At 35.5% G+C, this 15,889-nt stretch overlaps 1 protein-coding gene and 1 long non-coding RNA gene across 4 annotated transcripts; one reads left to right on the forward strand and one right to left on the reverse strand.

The window, feature by feature from the left end:
- Window positions 1-3,391: 3,391 nt before the first annotated feature.
- Window positions 3,392-3,970, reverse strand: LOC137825933 (uncharacterized). 3 transcript variants are annotated; one of them, XR_011083377.2, is made up of 3 exons: window positions 3,868-3,970; window positions 3,684-3,792; window positions 3,392-3,553 (listed from the first exon to the last, which is right to left on the reverse strand). It is a non-coding gene; the product is annotated as an uncharacterized LOC137825933 (long non-coding RNA). The 3 variants fall into 3 exon arrangements; XR_011083375.2 differs by having other exon boundaries at window positions 3,392-3,574; XR_011083374.2 differs by having other exon boundaries at window positions 3,392-3,578.
- Window positions 3,971-10,341: 6,371 nt separating this feature from the next.
- LOC137825388 (uncharacterized) lies at window positions 10,342-10,914 on the forward strand. The gene has a single exon (XM_068631061.2). The coding sequence runs from the start codon at window positions 10,342-10,344 to the stop codon at window positions 10,912-10,914; it is 573 nt and encodes a 190-aa protein (XP_068487162.2).
- The last annotated feature ends 4,975 nt before the right edge of the window (window positions 10,915-15,889 follow it).

Below are 15,889 nucleotides of genomic sequence, written 5' to 3' on the forward strand. Positions count from 1 at the left end.
TATATGCAAAGGTTCATTAAAATAAAATAAAATGTATCTACACATGATATATAAAGAAAGCAATAATACATAAAAAAAAATCAACAAAATAAAAAATAAAAGAGAGGATAATAAATTAAAAATATAAATATATTTTCTTTAACTAATTATGTCAAGATGGACTCTAAAAGAGTTACTATTGAATTCATGATCTTTTAGTGAAAGAAAATAAACTATGAAATTTTCACCAATACTTATTATAAATAAAAATCGTATAAAAAAATTGGTAATGAAGATTAGATTTTTTTTTATAAAAAAAAATAAAAGAAATAAACTGAAGTATTTAAGAGATGTTCCAAATTTTTTTAAAAAACTATTGGAGACTTACTTGCTTCAATGGACTATATTTACAAAAAATTTAGAGGTTTTTTATTCATTTTGGTACCTCTATTTCTTAAAATACCAAAAATACCCTTTTTTATTGATTTTTTCATTTTAAAATTTGTGATATGGAAAAACTTTGAATTATGTAATCTAGAATGAGTTTATTTAAAAAAATACATATAATTTAGAAAGTATTTCTGGATTATAAAATCTGAAAGATATTAAAATATATATATATTTCTAAATTGTAGAATCTAAAATATATTTTTTAATAACAAAATAACATTTTCATCTCACATATGGATATCAATAGAAGTTATGAAGGTTATGAAGAAACAACCTTCCTTGATGATTCAATGTGCTATACAACCAACCAATTATCACCAAAACTTCATAAAAGCCACATGAAAATAGATCCATACAATGGCTTAAACACAATTTTTTAAATAAACTTTTAACATTCTATAACGTCTATCGTAAAAATGGTTACCATAATTAATTAAATATATTATTATATTTTAGAAACATTTATCTCACCGTAAAAATTTAAAATAATAATTTATTATTTTTAAATTAAATAAATTGTTATTACTATCATTATAAGAATTATGATATAAGATATATAGATGTTAGTATTATATTATTAGACCTATTAATTAAATTCATCAATATTGGCACAATTAGAGAGGATACAAAGTTGTTTAACCCATACCAAATGGTAAAAAGAACAGGATGTGAATTTACATTTTCTGATCTTTTGGTGTTTTCTCTCTACTTTAAAATATATCAATTTTAATATTTTAAAATATATCAAAATTAATACAGCATTAATATATATATATATATATATATATATATATATATATATTAATATGAATTGTTAAAAAGCGATTTTAACACTAATCTGGAGAATAATTGGATGCTTTTCATTACATGATATCCATACCTATATTCTTACTTTGTTTATTATACTGTAATTCAAAGACAAACAAAGAATGTATATTTCAATAAAAATTAATAACCTTAAGTTGTGGTTATCTCAGTTTTTGTGATCTTTGCATTTGATTTAGGCAAAATATTATATTTAGAGTAAACACTATTAAAAAAAATATTAATTAGGATATACTTATATAATGCAAGTACCTAAATCATTTTTAATAGCTAATCTAATATTTATTTGAGGGTTGTTGGGAGTTTATTGAGCAATAAGAATAACCATGCAATACTAACCAGTTAAGGGATGTCACGAGTAGTATTTTGAGCCTAAATAACACGTGCTTTTTTTTAACATCATGTAACATATATGAAATAGTTAATGTTGTATTTAGTGATTACTTAACATATTTATGAACTAAAGTGTATTAACCTTCCATTTCTAAATCTTAAACCCTAAACTTCACAACTTTAAACGTACAAACATCAAGATTCTTCATTAATTGTTGTGTATAGGATTTTCACCTCCTTTTGTTCCAAAAACATACGTTGTTAATTTTGACTTCAATTGGTGAAATTTTATGGCAATCGGAGAAAGAACTTTCGATTTTAGTATCCCTACATTAAAGATATCAAAATGCATCTACATGGCAAAAGAACAAAACTTTCAAATAATAATCATGATCAATATAATACATATAACAACAATAAAATTATGTCCATTACCAAAATATCCTACAAGATCATGTTTCAATCAAACTTAAACATATGATCCCATGAAGGTACTAGACTATAAATCTTCTCACTTGCAGTCATTCCAAGATAGCTACTAAAAATTGATGCATTTGGCTCGGTATGGTGGACCCTCTCGTAGATTTTGAGGAGTTGACATCTAAACTAAATGGAGCTTTATCATCATTCATATTTATGTTTAAATATAACATACATAATCCTTAACCTGATAATTTAATAAACAAAAAAATTCATACAAAATTAACAAAATTCATACATTACGTGTGTAATGGTCATATGTATCTTCCTTGTCATGTGATCTTTAATGGGAGATCATAACCAATGAATATTGGTAACACTGTTGTGGAGAGCTGAATTATTGATATCTCTCAATTAAGTCAGGAAGGGGGAGAATTGTTGGGATCCCTCTTTAATTTAATGGGAGATTATGACCAATGAATATTAGTAACTGATCTATTGAATATATTCAATAATGGTCATTCAAAAGTTTTTTTTGAATTTGTAACTCTCTCTTGAAAATGTAATGAGCATTAATCTCTTTATGAAGAAGTCTTCCTCTCATTCTCTATACACAAGGAACTTCTGAGGAAGAGAAAAAATGAAGTAAGTGAGAAGAGCAACATAGAGAGAAAAAGATAGAGTAGATATCCATTACCATAATGGTGAGATTAGAAATCCTAGTGAGATGCTAGAGGAACTTTGTATTCCATCATTGTTGGGTGAGATTGAGTATTATCCTCATAGAGTGAGATAAACAAACACTACAAAAAAAAAATTATTAGATTGGGCCAAAGGCGGACACTAATCACAAAAAGCCCACGCAAAGATGCAATTAACGTGGGCTTTGCCTTCACACAACTTTGAAGCTAATATCCCCATCGGAAAAAAAAAAGTGTCGGGTGAGTGGCGTCGCAATAAGTTGGCTTGCGTGGGTTTTGCCTACAAGTTGCCAACACAAAAAAAATTACAAATGTTAACTTAAGCGGGGGCTTAGCCTTGGGCAGAAAGTGAGGGCTTAGGCTTAGCTAGGGGGACAATAAAATTAGCGTGGGCTTAGCCTTGGATAAGGGGACAATAAAATTAAAAATAAAGCTTGGGCTTAGCCTTGGATAGTGGCACAATAAAATTAGAATAAAACGAGAGTTTGACCTTGGTAAAGTGACAATGAAATTAGAATGGGCTTAACCTTAGATATGTGAACACATAATTTTTTTTTTGTATGCACTATTTTTGGCAGCTATTGAACTCCACTTTTAAATAAAAGTTTAGATTTTAAATATTAAATATTAATATTTTTTAATTTTATTAGAACAAAACATAACAACCTAACCTAAGTCCATTAGAGCAATCCAAATTGCATAGGTACAAAGATTCCATGACTGCAGCATCAAAAGAACACATTCTAAGCAACTGGAAGACTAACCATAAATCAAAACCATGCCATATAAAACACTGGAGGTTAGCTTAGCTTAAGCTTATGTTTGTCCCAACGCTTCTTCTTCTACTACCTTTCAAAACCATTCCACTACCTAAGCATCCACCTAGGTATTAGTGATCCAGAAGACGCTGTTATACCCATGGCTCCTCACTCTAATGAAAAAAATCAAGATAGAAACAGAAGCGAGAAAACTCACAGTAGAACGAGGCACAACTCTGTTGCGGAAGCAAAAACGAGGGTTCGCCAACGCCGAAAGCGTGGCCGCGAGGCTTGTTCCTCCACAATCCCAATCCGCCACAAAGAGCCTTGAGCCACGAAACACGAATTAGTTACTGTAGAGGTCGAGATGGATTGAAAACGAAAGGAAATGTGAAACTTACGGTGTTAGGGCACAATGCTTGAATGCTCTCCGTCGCAATGCTTGAATGCTCTCCGTCGTCGCAATGCTTGAATGCCTCCGTCAATGCTTGAATGCTTTCGAATGTTGTGGGTTTAATAAGGATGTGTACTGTCTTTGTAAAAGTTTACATTATTAATTTCTCTTTTGCATGACTTTTAAAGGTGTTATTATTATTATTATAAAAATCAACAAGCATGCCATATATGTGATAGAATGACTTTGTAAAAGAAGGTTTTACATTTAGGGCTTGTATTAGTTATTCTAAAATTATTCTGTTAATAATAAAATTGCAATTATAACATGAAAAGTTAATAATACTAATTTATAATTCAAAAAATGATGAAAAACAATATTATAATCTTAAAAAGGGATGATTACAAACTACAGCATCCTATATCATAAATATTAAAAAACTAGAAATATACACACATATATAAAATTCATGTACCTGTAAAATTCGAAATCCAATTAGTAATCAATTTTAAAATTCAAGATAATAGTCAAATATGTTGTAGAGTAAATATTATATATTTTTAGATCTCTTATTATAATATGATAATTACTATTATTTTACCGTGTAATGATAAAAATAAATATTTGAAACAAATATGGTTATTACTACATAACATGTTTAAAAATAAATATCTAATTTTCATCGAATAAAAGTATTATTTTATTGTTTTAACAGCTGTTAAGTTATGATATTATTGTTTTATCATTACTTATATCATTCATTTGACATTGATTTAATCCTCTAATTTTAATATCAAGTTTCCTAAATAGTAAAAAAATAGTCTTTAAAATATTTATTTCATATATAACAAATCTTAAAATGATAAATTTACTACCAGTTGCTATACTGATGTTTTGTTCTGTTCTTGTACTTTCAGGGACATCAAATGCATCAGAACATAATATGGACGAGGATTTTTCTCCAGTAGATGTGGATGTAAATTTAGTAAAAAGCTTTCTTGATTCCTTTTCTTCCCAACAAGGCCTTCCTGTTCCGGCTTCTAATTTGCTCGGCCTCATGGGGGTGCAGTTACCACAAGATACAAAGAAGGGCAATTGAAGATACTGAAATATATGTGAGAATGTTGCTGATGCCTCATGAGGAAAAGTGGAGTGAAGTAAGTAGGAGAGAATTCTTCAGAATTGAAAAATGAAAGAAAAATTAAAATTAATTATTAGTGTGTAATTTGCGAGGGCTTAACTTTGACATTATTTAAATTTAATTTTAAAACTTTTAGCGTGGGCTTAACCTTCAAATATTTAAATTTTAATTATTTTTATAATTTTAGTAGCTGCCCTTTCAGCAACGCAACCATTATTTTTATTTTTATTTTTTATTTTTTTTAAATTTACCTGGGAATAACTCACACTTTCCTCACACCTTATTTAATTTATTTTAATAATGAAGGTTTAGTGAAGGTTTAATGGACACTATTTAGTGTCCACTTATGACCTTCAATATTTGTTTGCAGCTAAATTAAGATTTTCTTGTAATGAAATATTGTAATCCCAGTTTCATAGTTGAGACATTTTTTGGACTAGATCTCGTTGGTTTTACGTAAGATTTACTTCTCAGGTTGAGGAAATTTTCTCACGTTAAATTTTTTTTTGTCTCATTATTCTAATTTTTATTATTTACTTATTGTTTCTGAAAGTGCCCATTTTATATTTACACCAAAGAAAAAAATTAATTCTAAATTTTTCCAACACGTTGATCTTTATTATCGTCACCAATATTTTTGCAATAAGAAATAACAATACTAAAAACATTTTTTTTAATTCCAGATAGAAGAAAACAAAAAATAAAACTACATAGTTGTAATATTGCACCAATTATAAACATATTTAACCCTAGATAAAACGTACATTATTCATTCAATAAAATAAAAATGTGGAAAATAATTAAAATTATAACTAAGCATAATTAATAAAAAATAAATTTAAATTTTAATAACGGTCTTCAAAAAAATATATTAAAGTATTTATTTCCTTTCAAGAAAGGCTTTTTTAAAGTAAACCTAATTTACATGACCAGACAAATACTTTAACAACAAATAAAAAGGAGTGAGTTAAGGTAGTCGGTCTGTGAGCGGATTTTGCCGCCTCTTTAGGCAATTAGAGGTTATTATCATATTGTTGTTATAATTAGCATATCAATTAGTGTATAGGGTCATCTTTGATTAAAAAAAACTTCAGATTTTGTGGGCGGCTTTCACGAATGTCAAGTGGTTATTAGCAATTTTTTTTATCATACACATACATAATATATATATATTGTTTGTAAGAGATTATGGATCCATTTATTCTAAAAATTAGTGAAATGTTCAAAGTAATTAGATGATAAGTACATTTAATTCTCTTTTAGAAAAAAAAGAATAATTTTCTTTCTCTTCTTTATTAATATATTTCAGACACCAAATTGATTTATATAAAAAATATTACTTTAATTTAGATAAAAGTATTAATTACACATAGTTATATATATATATATATATGTATATAGATAGATATACTTATTTATGACATTTTTGTTATAATTGATATTATATATAGAATAACTAAATAAGAAAGTTTAATTTATTAAAACTATTAACATCTACAATATTTATTTATATCTTAATTATTTTGTTAAATAACTTAAATTTTAATTCTTTAAAATATGAGTTAATGAATCGTAACAAATAATATATATATATATATATATATTAAAAAGAATGTAACTATATATAATTAAAAAATTTATATTTTTAAAATAAAATGGAATTGATAAACAAATATAATATAAGATCATTTTCTTATAAAATATGGATAATATAGATTGGTAGGTTACAATTATTTTAACACTTTGGATAATTTCTTTTATAAAAATAAATCTACTATTGACTCTTCAAATTCTGAATTAATATGCTGCAGCACCAATTAAAAAAAAATCCCATACTTGTCCCTCCTTTTGCTATATATATAGTATACATTTTTCACTAATTTTGTCCTCATTAAACATATTTCATTTGCAGATGGATTTGAAGATAGCAAGACTGATCTTAGGCCTCTTGACCATACTCTTAATTTCTTCAGAGGTGGCAGCCAGGAATTTGAAAGAGGGTGAACTACATATCATTTTCTTATATTTTTTTTCATGAGTATTTTAAGAAAATATTAAATATAAATTTAAAGTTTAAACTAGAGATAAAAATAAATCTAGTATTATAATACTAACTCTTTTAAAAAAATAAATATTTAATCTTAAAAAAATAGTTAAATTTTTTAATTTATAGTAAATTTATGAAAATATATTATTAATATAGTTGTATTGTAAACATTTTATAATGTTTTATTCACTTAAATATTTCCCCTGCAATTATACATTTTCTTACTCTTTACGATCCTATGTGAGTGATATTCATAATTTTGTTTCAGTCCTCCCTCACAAATTCATTTCTGTATAGTAAATTATTGATGAGTGTGCAGGTGAGGTTGTAACAGAGAAAAATAAAGTGGGTGACGCCAAATTCCTCGACGGTGATAGTATCCGACTACTTGGTGGTGGTTTCCGACTACTTGGTGGTGGTTATGATGGCCAATCAGGTGGTGGTGGCCCCCCTACATATGGATTCGACGCCAATTGCAGGCATGGCTGTTGTTACCCGACGTTGCTAGGACGTTGCTTAAGTTGCTGTGCCAATTGAGACACTGCACTTCATAATATATTTCATTAATAAAATCTCGTGGGTAACAAAGAGAGGCCTCTCTTGTTCCCAATCCATTGATTGTATAAAAAATTAAGGTTATTAATGTATATTTATCCTTTCATAAAAAAAAATATTATCAATATCATTACTCTTCCAAAATTATAATGATATTGAATAACATAATCACTGTGTCTCTGTGAATTGTTTCAGACAAAACTGAAGCTGCACACTTTGTTATTAATGGTGACTTTATTTGTACTGTTATTATTACTATATTTATACATTATCTTTTTATCATCTTCTCTATTCGCATGTTTCTCCTTCATAGCAAAGTATAGTATTTTCACGTGAGCAAAAAGAAATTACTTATTTTACACAAGTTATAAGAATTTATTTTTATCAGCAAAATTAATTTATATAAGTATATCTATTTACAGAAACAAGAATGTTTTGTTAACACCTTCTATCTACTAACACAGATTTGACGCTGCGTTAGATACTAATTCTTCTAAATGAAAGGAGGGGAGGGCTGGAGAAACGGCGGAAACGGAGGGCAGAGCTGGAGGAATGGTGGGAACAAAGGACGCTCAGACCGGCATGGAGACCATGGAGTTGCAAATGATTGTACAACTTTCTTCTTTTCGAATTTCCCAAGCCATTACGGGGAGCTAGATATGTTCAAGGTGTTCCAAAAGTGGGCAAGAGTGAAAGAAGTCTTTATCTCATGAAGACTAAATAAATGGGGGAGGAGGTTCGGGTTCGTGAGGTTCTTTGGTGTGAGAAATGTGGGTTGTTTGGAGAGGGATCTGGACCAGCTATATGTAGGGGATCGGAAGCTCTTTGTGAATGTACCAAAATACTGTAAACAACAATCTGAACCAAGAAGGATGGAGCAGAGGGTCTCGCAAGTACCAAACAGGGAGAGGAAGGAGGAAACAAGGAAGCAAGATCAGCAGGATAATGAGCTTAGTCGGGAACAGAGAAGGGCGGAGAAGTGGGTGGAGAAGAGTGGAAACAGGTCCTACGCTGAAATTGTAACAGGTGACTCCCAAGAACAATGGAAGGGTCCGAGCATCAAAGTGCAACAACTTACCATGCCATGGATGGAAACAAGTGTTGTGGGGAAGCTTCGAGAAGACATGCATGTGGACCGGCTAGGGGAGGAGTTAGTGAAAGGGGGTATGAACATGGTTAAAGTGAGGCTTTTGGGGGACAACTTAGTCTTGCTTACTCCAAGAGCAGGGGAGAACATGGAGGACGTTATAAAGCTTAATAAGGAATGGGCTGATAGAGTGTTCGTTAGTTTTAAACCTTGGTCGAATGCCATTGGCCCAAGCCATAAGACAGTGTGGGTGAGGTGCTACGAGCTGCCGTTCTCTTTCTGGAGCAAGGATTGTTTCACCAAAGGCTGTTGATGAGTCCACTGTGTCATGGGAAATTTTAGAATATGCTCGCTTACAAGTACGTATCTTAAAATTTGAGAGTGCTAAGATGGCGAAATGTGTGCAGGTCAATAACCATCTATGCAACATTCTTATAGAGGAGGAACCCCCGGAGCTCTATGAAGATAGGAATAAGGGCAATCATCTCTCATACGATTCTTCTGACAGCGTGTCCTCCACAGAAACCTATATAGAAGAAACAGATTTCTCTGTGATCAACGGTGAGGAGGAGAACAGACTCTGGGATGCGGAGGTTAGCCATTCAAAAGGGGAGGAGGAAGGGGAAGAGAGAAAGGAAGAAGATGAACAGTGTTCACATAGGACAAAATTGCTATCTACGGGCTCTCTGTCGGAAAGTACTGGAGGACAGTGGAAAGCAGAAAAAGCAATAACGAAAGCGGAAAGTAATGGGCATAAGGGATTGGGAGGAGTTGACTTGTCCCCTGATTCTGGTTTTGGGGGCTATGCAGCTCTTTTAAGGTCTTCTGAACAAGCTGACTTGGCAAAAGTGGTTGTGGACGTGGAGTGTAATAATAAACCAAATGAAAATCATGGGGTGTTGGGCCTTGAGAAAGTGGAGGCCCGTATAGCAGAGGGATGACCCTCTTTTGTAGCCCAGCAAGCAGTGGAAGATGGTGGGTCTGTGGTCAGGGCAGTGGAAGAGGAATCTCGACAAAGGGATCTTTCTAATACCACACACATGCCGCGTGGAAGCCCCATAGGAGGAACGAGAATGAGTGATAGCAAAGGTGAACATATGGCATTTTCAGAAGGCAGAATCCCAGGGGACCGTGAGCCATTGAGTGGTTCGTTATCCTGGTCAAGGGAGACTAACGGGATGCAGTGCGAGAACGGAGATGGTAAAGATGGTGGAGAGGTAGGAGTCAAGCTACCAGGTACGCTGCCCTTACCTAGTCTTGTAGGAAATGACGGGGCAAAGGTGAGAAGTAAGACTTTTTCTCCACCACGAAGGAGGAAGAAGAAAGAACTCGCAGAATTGGGTGATCCTTTCTCTCAACTGAGACGGTCGTCAAGGCTGAAGGGTAGACGTAACCAGGCGGTATCATCGTCTAGCAATAGAATCGAGATATCCTTGGCTTCTATTTCTGATAAGGATATTCACAATTGCAATCTTCGCAAGCAATATCCGTGTGTCATGGAGGAACCACCCAATCTATGGGAGATTGGAAAAAAGTGTGGGCTGGCTTGTCGAAAGGATGAAGAGGAGGTAATAAAAGAATATGGAAGTATGGAAGCAAGAGACGTGGAGGTCCGGAACTGTCATAAGGAGGGTATTGAGGAAAGTATCCCATGATAATTGTGAATCTGAATATTAGAGGTCTGGGGGGAAGTACCAAAGCTAGGTACATGAGGCAAATTATAGCGTGTGAGGGAGCGGAATTTGTATGTAGACAAGAAACGGAAGCTAAGGAGCTATCAGATACTAAGTGTTATTCCGTGTGGGGGGATAACAAAATTGGATGGCTACATTATGAAGGTGATAATGGTAGTGGAAGCTTGTTGTCGATGTGGTATAAAGAAGCTTTCAATTACATGAGTCACTTGATGGGGAAGGGTTTCATAGTAGTTTTTGGTAATTACCTCAAATTCAATATCACTTGCGCAGTGGTAAATGTTTACGCCAACTGCAATTTGAATGACAAGAAGATGCTCTGGACGGAATTGTCTAATATCAAAGCTAACTCACAGGTTACGGTATGGTGCTTCTGTGGGGATTTTAATGCCATAAGAAGTCGTAGTGAAAGGAAAGGAAGTCAGGGCAGGGATGATCACTCAAGCGAGATTAGAGGTTTTAATACGTTCATTGATTCTAACCTCCTTCTTGATCTTCCTATTGTGGGGGAAAAAATTTACATGGTTTAAATCTAATGGGTCGGCAAAGAGCAGACTTGACAGAGTGCTTGTTTCTATGGAGTGGATGGACAAATGGCCCATGTGCAAACAGTATGTGCAACCCAGGGAAGTCTCTGATCATTGTGCTATAGTGGTGAAGTCGATGGATAAAGATTGGGGCCCGAGGCCCTTTCGAACCATTGATGTCTGGCTTACAGAGAGGGGCTTCAGTGAGATGGTGAAGAATAATTGGAACTCCTACTCTATTCAGGGGAATGCTTTTGTAAAGTTTAAAGAGAAGCTGAAGTGTCTGACGAAGGACCTAAAAGTATGGAACAAGGATGTGTTTGGCAACATTAATACAAGTAAGAGGAGGAGTTTACAAGAAATTGAAGATCTTGATTGTCAAGACTGCAATAGAACCCTTACGGAAGTGGATAGGGTGAGAAGGTGGGAGCTGGTAATACGCATGAAGGAAATCGATAAAAAGTTGGACTCCCTAATATGCCAAAAAGCTAGAGCAAGATGGCTCAAGAATGGTGACTTATGTACCAGGTTCTATCATTCGACTTTGAAATGGAGAGGACTCAGAAACGAAGTAAAGGGTGTCGAGGTTGGGGGCCAATGGTGCGAGGAACCTAGTACTGTACGTTTTGAAGCAAAGAAGCTCTTTGAGAATAGATTCAAGGCAACGAGAGATCTTGGAGTAAGACTTGATGCGGTAGAGTTCAAGTCCCTATCAGCTGAAGAGAATCTGAGTTTGATAGCCAGCTTCATGGAGAAGGAAATAAGAGACATTGTGTGGCAGTGTGAAGGCACTAAGAGCCCAGGCCCTGATGGATTCAACTTTAATTTTCTCAAGAAAAACTGGGAAGTCATGAAGGATGAAGTTGTGACAGCGATGACACTTTTTCACGATTCTGGATGTATACCGAAGGGTTGCAACGCCTCCTTTGTTGCTCTAATACCCAAAGTAAGGGACCCTTCTAAGCTTGAGCAATATAGACCAATCTCTTTAGTGGGGGCTATGTATAAGATTATAGCCAAGGTGCTGGCGGACAGGATCAAGAAAGTCCTTTCTTCTGTAATTGATGAAAGTCAATCGGCATTTCTGAGGGGTAGAGAAATCCTTGACAGTGTTCTCCTGGCTAATGAGGTGGTAGAGGACCTAAGGAGAGGGAGGAGAAGTGGCTTGTGCTTAAAAGTGGACTTTGAAAAAGCTTATGACTCAGTTAGATGGAAATTTCTTTATAACATGCTACATAGGATGGGCTTCCACTATAGGTGGATTAAGTGGATTCGTGGATGCCTACAAAGTGCAACTGTGTCAGTGCTGGTCAATGGGAGTCCAACGGAAGAGTTTAAACCATCCAGGGATCTGAGGCAGGGTGATCCTCTTGCACCTTTCCTCTTTATTGTGGTAGCGGAAGGTCTAGCCGGACTAGTAAGGGAGGCCGTGAAGGCCAATCTGTTAACTGGCCTTAAGGTAGGAAGAAAGGAGTTTGGTCTGAGCTTTCTCCAGTTTGCAGATGACACTTTGTTTCTGTGTGAGAACTCTTTCACCAATGTGGTGACTCTGAAGGCGATCCTAAGAGGCTTTGAGCTAGCTTCAGGTCTAAAAATTAACTTTCATAAGTCAAAGCTAGCAGGTATCAACGTCCTCAGTAGAGATATTGATTGCTATACCAGGACTATGAACTGTTCTCAGATGGGAACACCGTTTAATTATCTGGGCCTTGAAGTGAGGGGTAATCCAAGGAAGAAAAAGTTCTGGGAGCCTGTTCTGAATAAATTGAAATCAGGACTGAGTGTATGGAAAGGGAGATTCTTATCTATGGCAGGTAGAATATGCCTAATCAAGTCTGTCATCACCGCAATACCACTCTACTACCTGTCCTTGTACAAAGCACCAGAGTCGGTATGTAAAAGCATTATCAGTATCCAAAGGAGGTTCATGTGGGGATGGGGAAAGGATAACTAACCGATTTCATGGGTTAGTTGGAAAATCATATGTAAACCACGGGAGGAAGGAGGTCTCGGCATTCGAGACATTAGAAAGGTTAATGTGGCGCTCTTAGCTAAGTGGAAGTGGCGTTGTATATTTGAGGAGAAAGGGAAATGGAAAGAGTGCCTGGAATCAAAGTATGGTATGGAGCAGGATGTAGATCACACACCACTGAAACTCCAATTGTGGTGGTGGCGAGATTTAATGTCTGCAGGGAGGGAGAAGGCGACGGATCGTTTCAAAAAGAAGTTGGATGGAATGTAGGGTGTGGAGATAAAGCGAGATTTTGGGAGGATGTGTGGGTTGGAAATACTAATCTCAAAACCTTGTATCCTAGATTGTTCTCTTTGTCGTTGAACAAGGGCCAAAAGGTGGGTGAGGTTGGTGTATGGGAGGAATCTGTGGGGCGTTGGAAGTTAAGATGGAGACGTGATAGGTTTGAGTGGGAGATCCCCTTGGAAACCGACCTGCGAATACATATTTCAAGGGTTAGTGTAATAAAGGATGAAAATGATAGGCAGGTGTGGAAACGTGGTGAATTCGGGAGGTTTACGGTAAGATCTGCTTATGAATGCATAGAAGAGATCGGAAGGGGTCCACAAATCTTGGGTTTCGGGTATCTGTGGAAGATTAAGGCATTCCCTAACATGATGGTCACAGCTTGGAGAGTACTTTGGGGGAGAATACCAACAAGAGAGGGCCTGAGTAGGAGAGGGGTGATGATGAACTCGGTAGCATGCAGCCTTTGTCAGTCTGAGGAGGAATCATGTCAGCATCTCTTTTTGGAGTGTGAACATGCGTGGCGTGTATGGGCTTTGTGCTTTAGATGGGTAGGTATCCTGTCTGTCCAACATAATAATCTTATGATCAATTTTGAGAGCTTTCATTTGGTTCAATGCACCAATAAACAAAATTTGGTTTGGAAAGGAGTGTGGGCAACTGTAGTTCGGTGCATGTGGGAGCATAGAAACTCAATCGTGTTTAACCAAGGAGTTGTAGATGCAGAAGAAGTACTCCAAAACGCTCAGCTTAAAACATGGTTATGGATGAAACACAAGGCACACAATTTTAACTACTCCTTTGTAGATTGGATTTTAAACCCTTTGCCATGCATCAGTAGTGTCAAGTAAATGATGGTAGGTGGAGGTAGTATGTAGGTGCTATACGCAGGAGGAAGAAGGAAACAGAGGTGAACTGCACTCTGTCAGCAGAGGCAAATACAAAGATGATGCATTCTTAGTTAGAATTAATGACCGTGACGAGGGTGGAGGCGTCAGTGGGATGTCGAGGGAGCTTAGCCAGGCTGGTGAGGGGTTGAAAAGGCTAAGATGCCCCCCTAATTGAGAGTTATGGTCTTGGCCCAACTGCAGATATTTTAATGGACGCATATCTGATCTGATGCGGTGCTGAATCTGGAGGAAGGTATATGGTATTGAAGGGGGAAACGTTGCAAGAAGGGGCTATGATATGCTGTAGGTATTCACTGATGAGTGCAGATTCAAGTCCAGCAAGGTTTGTATGAGGCAACTTCTGCTATGTGCTAGGATGTGTGTAACTAGTGTATGGTCTGGAAGATGGGTTGGGTGACTGGCAGTTAGTGTTTGTATGCACACAATGCTAACAATACACTTCATCCAAAATATTATTACTGGACAATCTTAGTCTTAAAGAACTGCAAGTAAGATGTTGTGCTCACGGTCAAGATGAGGGTGCGTGACAGGCTAAAGGGGTGACACTGAGATGAAGGAGGTTTGGTAAGGTGCTCTGTCATGTTGGTGAACATGATTAAAAGTTGTTGTAACTGTTATTGGTGATGAGTGTTGGTCATGAGGAATATCTCAAATCTGAAGTTGTAGGTAACAACTTTATTAGCAGTCTCATGGTGGAGCTAGGATGTCTGTTGGAGCTGGACTCATGAACCTTATGCAGGTTCAGGTCTTATGATTATTACGCAGGTGTAGTTTTAGGGGTTTTGGGGATGTGAGGACGGAATGCTATGTCGAAACGCAATTGATGCGTTTGTCATGCCTATAAATGAATCCAATTGATGGTTGCTCTGGAGTTAGGACTGGTCTAAAGTGTAGAATAGGAGAGGTGCTAGTGGAATATGGTTCTAGCTCTCAAATGTTGGGCTGGTGAGCTGCTATCATAATCTTTTGTGTTTTGAATCTGATTTCTTCTGAAAACTGCTTATGGTTAAACGCTTTCCTTCCATTCAATGGAGAGGCAGCCATAATTTGCTGGTTGTGGTTGAAGCGTGTTGGAAAGGGCAATTTTGATCCTAGTAGTTTGTTAGGTTATGCCCATGCTTTATGCAGTAGTTTTTGGGTGCTCTGAATGTATTAGCCGGTACTTAAGATTTATCTTAACCAGAAGCATTTGTATTATGTATACGGGTTGGGACACCCCTGAAGTGTCCCATTTTAATTTTATTCATTCATTGCTGATAAAAAAAAACAGATTTGACAGTGAAGTTTTTTATAATTCTGATGAGAGTGATGTGACAGTTTTGTAATAGTATAAGGGTTTAACATTTGAGTGCGGATGCGGAAGCGGAAGAGTTTCTAACGAAAGGGAGAAAGAAGCAGCGGCCTCGTCGGAGGGAGGAAGAAAAAAGCAACGGAAAACACAGAACAAGAGAAACACAAACCATAAACGTCTTTCTTTGTCAAGTGTTCAGTGTCATTGAGCCATATATTACACCGGTTAGATGACTTAATCGGTTATCTAACCGATGTAATATGGTTCATACATTACACCCATGGTAGAACTGGACACCCACCCTAGTGGCACACGCAAAACTGGTTACCCGTGTGCCTGTAAGTGGTTACTTTTGTAACGTTTATGGTCACCTACTCTTCATGAAAAAAAATTCAAAAAGTTTTTGAATATGGGTCATATACTACACCCATGGTAGAACTGGACATCCATTTACCAGAACTGGTTACCCAGCCACAGGTTCTTCCACATGTAGTGGCACATGCAAAACTGATTACTTGT

Source organism: Phaseolus vulgaris, chromosome 8, assembly GCF_051622355.1.
Source record: "Phaseolus vulgaris cultivar YP4 chromosome 8, ASM5162235v1, whole genome shotgun sequence".
Classification (NCBI taxonomy): domain Eukaryota; kingdom Viridiplantae; phylum Streptophyta; class Magnoliopsida; order Fabales; family Fabaceae; genus Phaseolus; species Phaseolus vulgaris.

Bases quoted from the DNA above. Each gene is read 5' to 3' on its own strand.
- LOC137825388 (XM_068631061.2), top strand. From the start codon at position 10,342: ATGATAATTGTGAATCTGAATATTAGAGGTCTGGGGGGAAGTACCAAA.